Source organism: Solanum dulcamara, chromosome 8 (genome assembly GCF_947179165.1).
Source record: "Solanum dulcamara chromosome 8, daSolDulc1.2, whole genome shotgun sequence".
NCBI classification, from domain to species: domain Eukaryota; kingdom Viridiplantae; phylum Streptophyta; class Magnoliopsida; order Solanales; family Solanaceae; genus Solanum; species Solanum dulcamara.
The window spans coordinates 73,880,075-73,891,566 of NC_077244.1; the positions used below are offsets into that span (position 1 = coordinate 73,880,075).

The 11,492-nt window shown below is 29.6% G+C and overlaps 1 protein-coding gene and 1 non-coding gene across 2 annotated transcripts; one reads left to right on the forward strand and one right to left on the reverse strand.

The window, feature by feature from the left end:
- Positions 1–987: 987 nt before the first annotated feature.
- On the reverse strand, positions 988–4,146 carry LOC129899115 (protein ETHYLENE INSENSITIVE 3-like). Its single transcript, XM_055973937.1, has 2 exons — positions 3,945–4,146; positions 988–3,405 (listed from the first exon to the last, which is right to left on the reverse strand). Exon 2 carries the CDS (start codon positions 3,277–3,279, stop codon positions 1,438–1,440), a length of 1,842 nt encoding a protein of 613 aa, XP_055829912.1. The 5' UTR covers positions 3,280–3,405; positions 3,945–4,146; the 3' UTR covers positions 988–1,437.
- Positions 4,147–9,482: 5,336 nt separating this feature from the next.
- Positions 9,483–9,554, forward strand: TRNAC-GCA (transfer RNA cysteine (anticodon GCA)). The gene has a single exon. It is a non-coding gene; the product is annotated as a tRNA-Cys (tRNA).
- The last annotated feature ends 1,938 nt before the right edge of the window (positions 9,555–11,492 follow it).

Below are 11,492 nucleotides of genomic sequence, written 5' to 3' on the forward strand. Positions count from 1 at the left end.
GTATATCTTTGATTCTTTAGGATAATAGTTAAACAAATATTGTCAACTACAATTATTGTTTATGGGAATATTAATTAAGCAAACCTAATGACTTACTCATAAATGTCAAATGCTATTTTTTGCAATTCAAGTTTCAAATCTTTTCGAATCATTAAATGGAAAAAAAAAAGAATTCAAAGAACAAATAGAGTCGATCATAAGAAAATTGAATGTGAAGGAGACAGCTAATGACGTTTTTATTCGTAAGTTATAAACAAAGTAATATGAAAAATGGAGAATTTTATTAGCTCAATTGGAATGTTTTGATTATTCGTTTTGTAATTTCTTTTCTCATTTCTCCTTCTTCAACCCCAATTAATAAATAATTTAATTGATTAGTTACTTGAACTCTCATCTTACTGGTGAAAGTTTAATTTTTCATCTTGTAATCTCCTCCTCATTGCCTCGTCTCCAATCCCCGTTTTAAAAAACTAAAGTAATAAGAATAATAATTATCACGTCTACTAACTCACATGGTCTTTGTCTTATTGGTTCATTTTCTTTACTTTATGTCCCTTATCTTTTATTTATTTATTTATTTATTTAGTAGGATGGGAGTTGGAGAGTGGGGGTAGAGTGAAGGTATTTAAATCTTTTATTTATTAGTATATCACTTATTATTTGTTGTTGGGGTAGGGGTGTTGGTGGGGGTGTTGGAGGTGCAGGAGAGTTATACTAGATGAATTCAATCTTTATATTTTTGCTACTAAACTCATTTTTCTTTTAGAATTACAAATTTAAAAATTTATTGAAATTTTATCAATTTATCTTAGCTCCATGTCAAATACCTAGGAAGGCATATCCACAGGAGACAAAGCACTAGATGATCTCTTTCCAACTTTTTAAGTTTTGGTTGACAGAGTTATCTACTGTTGATGGGGTCATTTGCACTTTTCGCGAAATCAACTGACCCATAAAAAGTGGTTTGTAAAGCCTTGAAACAGAGGATAATGCAGAAAAAAACATCATATAAGATTTACCTACCTTTGACAACAATAACAACATTGGTACAAGACTTAAAATTCAACAATCTTGAGAACAAGTACTAAAACAAGGAGTAAGACCTTAAGGCTTATCCACAGCCTATAAATTCAACAGCTTATACAGACTGATAAAACTGGCCATGATGAAACAGTAACTTATTTATAAGATATCTCTATGTCCTATGAGAAGCATTGGCAAATATATGAGGGTGTTTGTTACACCATGCCTAGTTCTTCAACCTTTACAACACATTGGTAACTGGAAACACCATAACTAAGAGCAAGAGGATATAGGTGATTAAAAATACACCCGAAAAAGCAGACGAATACATGGGATCTTTTCCCCATGGGAAAAAGCTATATCTATGAAGCCAAAACTGACTACCTGATATACAACATGTCAACAATCTCCTGGCTAGTACCAAATAGGAGCATCTTGCTTTGGTGTGGTATCATACCCAATGCCAGGCAGATTTCCGTTATAATTGGTAGATTGTAAGTTGAACGGAGACCCAAACATGAAATGGAAGTTGTCATTGGAGCCTACATTGAAAGCAGAATTTAAACCCTTGGATTGATCAAATGGATCGACTTGTGGGAGCATAGACTGAGTTGCGGAAATATTAGTGTTTTTAAAGATATTTCCCTCTATTATCCCTTGGCTGAGCAGGTAATTTTCCTGGTGGACACGAGGTTGTTGATGAGGCTGCTCTTTGGTCAATGCTACATTCCCCGTAATTTGGCTTTTGCTTCCTTGTACATTACTATCATAGATCGACATAAGCTCATTAATCATCCTTTTGCCATCTTCAGGAACTCCTATACCAGACAGATCAAAGGACGGTGGACCTTGATTAACAGGCAGAGCAGATGACTTTTGCTGGACATATTGTTGAGGAAAGACAACTGGCTTGACTTCATTAATCTGAAAGTGTGAAACTCCAAACCGGGAAGAACTTCTGTAAGGACAAGCAAATTGATGATTGTCTCTGGAAGATCTGTCCTGAAAACCATGATGAAGTTCATTGTGAGGGCATTGAAGAAACTCGCATGTGTAGATCTTTTGATCCATCATCACAGTCGGTTCATTAGCTTGCTTCCTCTTCAGACTGAAATCTAAGTTGGTGATCAGTTCATCCTTGTTTGGATGAGATTGTTGCTGAAGAGGCATCGTTTCCTTGAATCTCTCAGCACTGATGTTCAACAAATTGAGATGGTTTGGTTTTTGCTCATGAACATCAAAGTTAGGCTCATCTTGAGCACCTTCAACATCATACTCACTGCTGTCGTTCAACATGAAATTTCCACTAACACCAGCTGAGGACAAAGGTGGACAGCGATCAGGATAGAGTTCTCGAGCCAAAGCTTCCTCCTGACTGATGATGGCAAGCCAAGTTGCACTTTCCTTGGCGGTCATCTTATCCTGCAAGCACTTTGACTGCCTTACTAGCTTGCGGATTTTAGCAATATCAGGGAACATGTGCTTGATCACTGCAGTGAGGACACCAACCTTCCACGCCTTCTTCAGATCATGAGGCTTCTTATAAGGTAGAGAACCTTGATCCTTCTGCAAACCCAATTGAGGCCACCAATCCTCCTGTCCAGTGGGCCACCATGGTGGTGGAACACCTTTCTCCAATGGAAATCTTCTCTGAGGAGGATCACAGTGCTGCATCAAAGCTGATAATAACGAACCAAGGGTGGTATCTTGCAGCTCTTGCAAGGTGTGAGGGGTAGGACCAACTGGATTAGACCCCTCGTTCATGCCAGGGATGGCATGATCAGCTTGGTATTTGGCTATTGCTGCAGGTCCATTTCGATCGAACCTCACTTTATCCTTCCACCACTCCCTAAGATTATCAGATGCCCCACTAACCGGCTTGCCTTTTTCCGGAATGATTCCATAAACAAAACCCTGAGCTTTACATACTTCCATCATTTTCAACATGTACTTCAAGATCCCATCCTGTGCCCTTGACATCTTCTTCCTCCTCGCCTGCTCCTGCGACTGACGTTGTTTTGCAGGATCGACACCTTCCTTACTTTTACTCATTTCTTTCAGCCTTTTATACTTCATCTTGTCCCTCCACATTCTCCTCTCCAGCTCATCCACATCAATCTCCTCATCACTATAATCATCATCCACCACAGGATCCGGCTCAACCTGACTCTGCGGAGCAGCCACATCCACTTCCTTATGTGGAGCAGGAAAGAAATCAAGATCTCCACAGAACCCCATTTCCTCAAACATCATCATCTTAACAAGATGAGTAACCACTCAAAAAAGGTGAAGCTACTTGCAACTTCCACAGGATTAAGCAGCTAATACCCAAAATCCAATATTCAGGAAAGAATCTATTGAAGTTGATCAAATTACATGAGCCTGCAAATACATTTAAAAGGAACATGAGAAATCTCCTTAAACTGAAATCACACAAAAGAATAAACAAGTGAATATCACTACAAACATATGGAGTTCAAGGACACCAATCATCAAAAGAAGCATAAATTTGCACAAGATTTGTCTCCAGAAAATTTAAGTTCCCCATTTTCTTGGAAGCTCAACAGAAAAAATCCAAGAATTTGGCATACTTTCCTAGATCTAAAATATCAAATATTCATGCTGACTGATTTTCAAAAATTGGATTCATCAGCTGATCCTAAAAGGGGTGGAAAAAGAAAGTTATATTAAACAAAATCAAGAACAGAAAACAGAGAAAAAATCCAATCTTGAAGCAAAAGCTCAAATATTTACATCAGTACTCAGGGCCAAAGATCAATAATCCAAATATGAAAAAAAAATTATATTGAATAAGAAAACAACAGATGGAAAAACTAACACCAAACCCAGTAAAGATTTCAACTTTACCACAAAAAAAGCAAAAAAATTCAAGAAATGGTTGTACAAAGGAAGAAGTATACCTCAAAAAAAAGATCACTTTTTTTTTCCTTGTTGGAAAACTCTGTTTCAACTGGAACTCTGCTTATTAGAGAATAATAATTGACCCTTTCGACAGTAAGATGGAAAGAGAGAAGGAGGAGGATATTATAGTACTAATAATACAATTTTAATAATGGAGTTTGTACTATTCCTTTTTTTGATGGTGGAATATGTATTGGGAGATGAAAAGAGTCGGCTCTTTGGTAAAACCCAAGCCAATTAACTTTTCACTTTGGTTTCTTTTGCTATTTATTTATTTATTCTTTTTTTGGATTTTCGTCTTTTTGGATAAATGGGACAGAGAAGGGAGTTTTGGACTATTTATAAAACACAAACAGTCATTTGATATTGATTTAGATATGAGTTAGGTAGGTATTAAATTTTATATAAATAATATTTATTTATTTTATTTTATTGAATTTATGAGATAATGCATATTTATTAAGAAAATTTTTAGATATAAATTAAATATTATTTTTTATTTTTATTCTTTTAGTAATTGTCATATTATTCTTGAAAATATAAGTAATTCAACGTAAAATCATAAATATGAGCAATTAACTCTCTTAAACTTATCACCTATAAAATGTAAATGAAAGATAAAAATAAAAATAAAAACAAATATTTTTCTTAAACTTTGAACAATTTACTTATTTTGAACTATGAAAAAAGACTCAAAAAATCAATGTTATGGAATAGAGGGAGTATTGTGTTTGTTACTCACTTTCCTTTTTAGTAGTACCAAAAAGAATGATACATTTCTGTATATATTAATAATTTAATTTTAAAATGTCTATTTTATTTTTAATGAAATAGTTATGACTTATTTTAGACTACAAGTTTCAAAAATTTTTCTTTTTTTCTTAAACTTCATGTCAAGTAAAACTAATTCATATAAATTGGGACATAGCGAGTAGTTAGTTAGAAAGTAAATTATTCATGTATAAAATTAATATGGTGTTTAATTTATAACGTAGAAACCTAACATAACTAATACATATATATTATGAAAAAATGTATTATTTTATGCAGAATAAAAGTAGAATAACCAATACGATAATAACTACTACGTGCGTAAAATAATACATACTATTACTCATAACTAATTTCCATATTATTAATAATTGCATAACTCTAACTAATTACGAAATGGCCCAAAAGTTTTGTATTTTATTGATTTGTAGTTGTGTAATAATTTTTTGGTAAAAATTTACTTGTATTCGATATTTATATTAAAATATACTACTTCATTATTGTGACTATGTATCTAATTAATTATATTTAAATTACAAGGGTGAATGTGATGATATGTGTTATATATTTGCACTATTATTTGTAATGTAAACTTAGTGTGTGTGAATAAGTTGTTTCATTAAGAGCGAACGTGAAGATATATATATCACGTATTTATTGAGTTAAGTAAATTTTTATAACGTATCATTTATTTATTAAGAAAAACAATCTCTGTATTACTCCATTAATCTTAACAAAACTACAATTAAAATCATTGTTAGCTAATAATTGTAATGTAAATCATTATCCACGTTTACATAATGGAGGGAATAATATTGTGTGGAGGACTGATCATAGTACTGTGTTTTAAACGAATATATACATAGTGTGCGTTAATTTAATTAATTATCAAATATCAACTATGAGTTAATAAAGTACAATTATTATTTTTTACATATAGTGTTGGCTAAAATTATGAGAAAATATGAATCTTTTAATACTTATTTGCTTGCTTTCAATTTTTAAGTAAATATAGCGGTCTTAAAAACAGTGTAGTGAGCTATTGTTCTAAAAACTACGAAATATAAGTAATTTCAATCATACAAAAAGAAAAAAGAAAAATTCAAAAAATAAGGTATTATGTTCAAGAAAATAAAAATAAGTCTAACTTAATATACTTTGTGATTAATGTTTCTCATATAGTTAACATATATCAATTGTGATTTGGATTTTCAAAGTTATGTGGGAGTTGTTTTTTAGAGCTTTAAAGTGTAGGTGTGCCTTAAAGTGGGGTATGAATGGAAAATGACAATTAATTCATTACTTACTCTGTGTCATGATAAAGTTTGGCATGATCTTAAAAAAAAAAATATTATTTGATTAATATATTTATTTTTTTATGTATGTGTCTCTTAATCTATAATAATTAATGGTAAAGGCAAAATTAAAAAAATATAGTTAATTCTCTTTTAATTATTTAAATTAACAATTATTTTGGAATAAATATTTTTAGCATATATGACAACTAAAAAAAAAGACAGAGAAAATATCCAATTAAGCCCCCCACCCCCACCTCCACCCCACCCCCATGATATGTGAAGTGATATTACCAAAATGTTGGGAGGGAAAAAAATTACTTACTCGTGGTTGTACCAAACAAATATATGTTTCATATTAGAAAGTTTTTGATTTAATTATGATAATTGTAATGATAAATTTGCTTGATCTTAATTTAACATAAGGATTTATGTATTTTTAGAAGGTTTGGAATAAAACATTGGATAGTTATGTGAATATATTTAAGACAAATGCTAGTTATAGGACATGATGTGTTTTTCCATGTCAAAAATAATGAGTAATTCTATAACATATGTGTGTGTTTTTGTGTGTATTTTGGGTAGGGAAGCCCTATGGGTCAATGAGCTTTTCTTTTCAAGGGAGAATGCAATGAATTAATTAAATGTTTGTGGGGATGTGATTGGGAAAGGAATGTAATTAGTTTTTTTTTTCTTTCTTGATTTGTTTATTAAATAAAAATAAATGAGCTGGCAGTTACCTTATGGTGTCTTATCTCCTTTTGAGTCTTTGGATGTGTATATTACTTGACATATTTTAGTAAACTAGTTTTATTAATAATATTTTGATATTCTATATTTGACTTCTAGTATTTAAATTAAAATGTATATATTTTTAGTATAGGTGTCACCTAAATTGAAACAAAAAAAAAAGACTTTGCAAGATAGTTACATTTGACCAAATATGTAGAAGAGCATTTATGGCTAGTGATTTAGTGTGAATTGGTTAAGTAATTAAGAAAAATTGACTTATGTCCTTGGGTGAAAGGTGGATATTTTTACTAAAGAGTTTGGAAAGAACCAAATAGTTTGGTATAACATATTTTCAAAATTAAAAATATTTCCAATATTTTGTGTTTAAATGTTAGTATTAAATTTGAGATTTTTTAGGAAGATCTATAAACGAAGAAAATCTAAAAGATAGACGATATCATAAAATTCTCTTTATAGTGGATATTACGATTTAAATTATAATTTCTTAGAGTAACTTTTAAATAGTTACGTTTAGATTGATATATTGAGATCTATTATTCTAAAATTAGAGTATTTTTTAAACTGTAATTATTAAAATTTGAGATATTTCTCAAGATAACGATATGTTTTCAACTCTTTTTAGATAATCTTTTATTATGAGCTTTCAAAAATATCTCTTTAAATTGGTAAATGATTTCATTTGTTACATAACAATCTCTTAACTATTAAAAAAACATGTCTAGATATTTTAAGATTCGTTATTCCAAATTTATGCCAAGTTCTTAATCTATAATTAGTAAAATGTGAGATATATATAACTACAATGTTTGCAACTCTTTTTTAGGTATTCTTTTACTAGAAGTTTTGAAAAATATCTCTTTCCTAGTTGGAGATCAATTTAGATTATGTTATTTGATCCATTATTTTAAAAGGCTATATATTTAACTATAGTTACAGATTTAGATTTCTTGAAAATCTTAATTTATATCTACTAACTCATTTTAAAAGAAAAATTAGAGCTATCTTTTCTTATTAGAGAAGAGAAAAAAGGCACATGGCATTAATAAATTCTTCCAACATTATAATTGAACACAATTTGGCCAAATTCTTTTGACTACTAATTTCTTGATTTTGCTTAACTTCTTGTTTAGCAAATCTTTTTTTTCCTTATTAAAAGATACTACTAATGTAATGAGTATCTTGTCTTTAAATGTTAGTTTTAAATTTGAGATTTTTAAAAATGAAATTTATATAATAATTTTAAAAAATCTAAAAGGTAGTAGACATGAGATCATCTTTATTGTTGATATTTTGATTTAAATTGTATCTTTTTTAATTTTTAAACAGTCACGTCTAAATCGATATATTGAGATTTATCATTCCAAATTTTAATTATGTCTTTTTAAACTGTAATTATTAAAATTTGAGATATTTTTCAAGATAACGATAATGTTTGCAATTTTTTTTTAGATAATCTTTTATTGTGAGTTTTCAAAAATATCTCTCAAAAAAATGGCAAATCATTATCATTGGTTATATTACAATCTCTTAATTATTAAATAATCACGTCTAGATATTTTAAGATCCATTATTCCAAATTTAGGCTAAGTGCTCTTAAGCTACAATTAGTAAAATGTGAGAATTTTCAAAGGAAGAAATCTTAAAAAACGGAAAAAAGGCAATGGCGAAAAAAAATCTTAGATTCAATCCTATTTGAGAATTAAGCGTCGAAACATCTAGAAAGGACATTTGATAGATTATCCAACCCCGAGCAATCTTAGCGTATGATTATTCCCATTTGTGACCGACGGTTCTCTTATAGTTATTCAATTACATATCTCAAGATAACTACAATGTTTGCAACTCCTTTTTAGGTATTCTTTTACTAAAAGGTTTTGAAAAATATCTCTTTTCTTTGTTGGAGATCAATTTAGGTATGTTATTTGATCCATCATTTTAAAAGGTTCTATATATACATAATAATTGTGATATTTAATTATATACTTATATATTTTGATTTCTTAAGAATATCTTGAGTGGTTCAGTTAAAGTATTAGTGTTTAATTTATATCTACTAACTTTTCTTATTAAAGAGAGAGAGAAAAGATATATGAAATGAATAAATTCTTCGACCAATATAATTGAACACAAGACTAATTTTGGCCAAATTCTTTTGACTATTAATTTCTTAATCTTTGCTTAACTTCTTGTTTAGTAAATCTTTCTTTTTTTCTTATTAGAAGATACTACTAATGAGTAATGAGTATTATAGTGGAAAACACACACACACAAAACAAAGGATAGAAAAACGTGGGAAAAAAGGGTGAAATAACAAGTGGAAAAAGAAGCTATTATCAAGTGTGTTTTGAGGGAACACTTTGGATATATCACTACAAGTGGTCAATTATTGTCCCTATAAGACTTTACAATAGTGAAATTTCATGCTAATATTAATCCTTCTTTTTTATACGTTTTTTAAGAAGTCATAAATAAGAAAAATGTTTTTATTAATTTATCTTTTAAAAAATTGTTTTAGAACTTTATAAACATATTTATATTTTCAAAAAATAATAATTATAAAGTTAAAATAAAAAATATATAATTAATTCTATATTCATTTTATAAATTGATAAATAATTTGGGACAACTAACACGGAACAAAGGTATTAATAGACAAAAAAGGAAAATAATGAGAATGATACATTTAATTATTATTTATTTTATAAGTCATACAGAGTTGGGTTCATAGCTCAGTGGTAGAGCATTTGACTGCAGATCAAGAGGTCACCGGTTCGAACCCGGTTGAGCCCTTTTAAAAAAAAATCTTTAATTTCTTGAACATCTGGTGGTTTCTAAGAAAAAAGAACTCAAATTATTATTTGTAAATTTTAATTATTCCTACAAAAATTATATTTAAAATTGGAATTGAGTTATTTAATTTTGAGTTTTTTAAGTATTCTTCCGTTAAAATTAAGGGCGGATTTGTACCAAAGTATAAAGAGAGGGGTATATTTAGCCCGAAAATATAACAAAAAGTATATTTAAACTATTTTCATTAATACAGAGGTATATTTGACTCTTTTCCGTATTTGACCTTTTTCCGTTTGGAGTAATTATCCTAGCTCCAAGATTACAAAAATAGCCTATAAGAATAAATTAAATAACAGAAACTTTCTCAAATTCTTGTTCCACCAATAATAATAATAATAAGAATAAGAAACGTCATCTAGTAAGTGATTTGAATGTTATTATATTCACTCAAAAATTGTTTGGATCAAGGCAAACTACCTCAATATTTTTCCAGTATATCTTTACCTTTATTGAAAACATTCTCATTTCCGTAATTCTCATCTTCTAAACGCGAAAACTCTAACCACCTAGACTGGAAATTTTATTTGTTGTGTTTGATTAAAAAAATAAAAATTATGAGTTAATTTGAACAATAAACTGGTCAAATTATATCTCATTCTTCGATTTTAGTACTACAAGATGTTTTCTTTGCTTGTAGTTACTTATTCTCTTCTTAATTGTTTCCAACATGGCTGAGTCGAGGGTCTATCAAAAATAAGCTATCTATGTTCACAAGGTATACACAACACTCTCTCAAACAGTGGAATTATAATGAGTATGTTAATATCATATAAACTGCTCAAATTTAACTTTGCTTGCACATTTTATTTTCCAAGTATTCAATAACACAAAGTATTAGGTTAGTCTATACCAGACAAGAGTAGATATAGATTTATGGCTATTAGAATTTAATTTCTACTTGGCCTTTTTTTTCCCCTCATAAGATTCTTGTACAATAGACAAAAAAAATCTCAGGATAACTGCTATTAAACTAGATAACAACTGAACAAACTTAAATCTTAAAATGTCAGAACAAACAATTTTTTTCCAATAATTTAAGCAAAAGGTGTTAACCACTCATTATTCGCCACGTAGAAGATTAACAAAATTATATGTCAGGTCACTAACAACTGTTTTGATTTCATCAAAACTGCTAGAGAACAAACTAATTAAGAAATTCATTTTTCCTATTAAGAAAATAGGATAAGCCAGTTAGCCTATCAACAAAAGTTGTCTAGTGTTTTGGGGACAGTTCTTAATGCATAGTTGTATGTACATTGCATTTGCCTTTGGCCTTACATTTTTTTTTTATTAAAAAAAAATTATCTGCTCTATTTCTGTATTTAGTCTGTTAAAGAAAATGACCAGATGCATGTACATGTATAAAGGTACACAAAGATTGCTTCATATTATAGATTTGTGCCTCCTAAAGACTTGTAACTATCTTAATGATATTTTTTGTTTCAAGTGTTTGGGAATTGGAATAGCATTTAAGCAAAGTTTTAATGGTCAATTATTGTTGATGGAAATCTTAAGCAAAACTAATGACTTATTAAAGAAATACATAGTTCAGTAAAGTAGAATCAATCACAAGAAAATTGAATGTGAAGGAGCCAGCCAATACTATGTGTTGCTTCTTAAGTTAGAAATGAAGCAATAAACATAGTTGTGATCTGCTCATTCACATGATCCCTGTCATATTACTTTCATTGCCTAACTTACACGTACCTCGACTATTCTACCAAGCATCTACTATCTCCCACTAGCACATTATCAGATAACTTTATCCATCAAGGTTTCAACAAATACTAAGAAGTCACGTAATGCTTTTTTGTCTCTGCAGTGATTAAAACTTTGGTCTCCCGTGATTTTCACATACATTGACTGCTAGGCAACACA

Excerpts from the sequence above, each read along its gene's own strand:
- LOC129899115 (XM_055973937.1), bottom strand. The coding sequence starts at position 3,279 with ATGATGATGTTTGAGGAAATGGGGTTCTGTGGAGATCTTGATTTCTTT.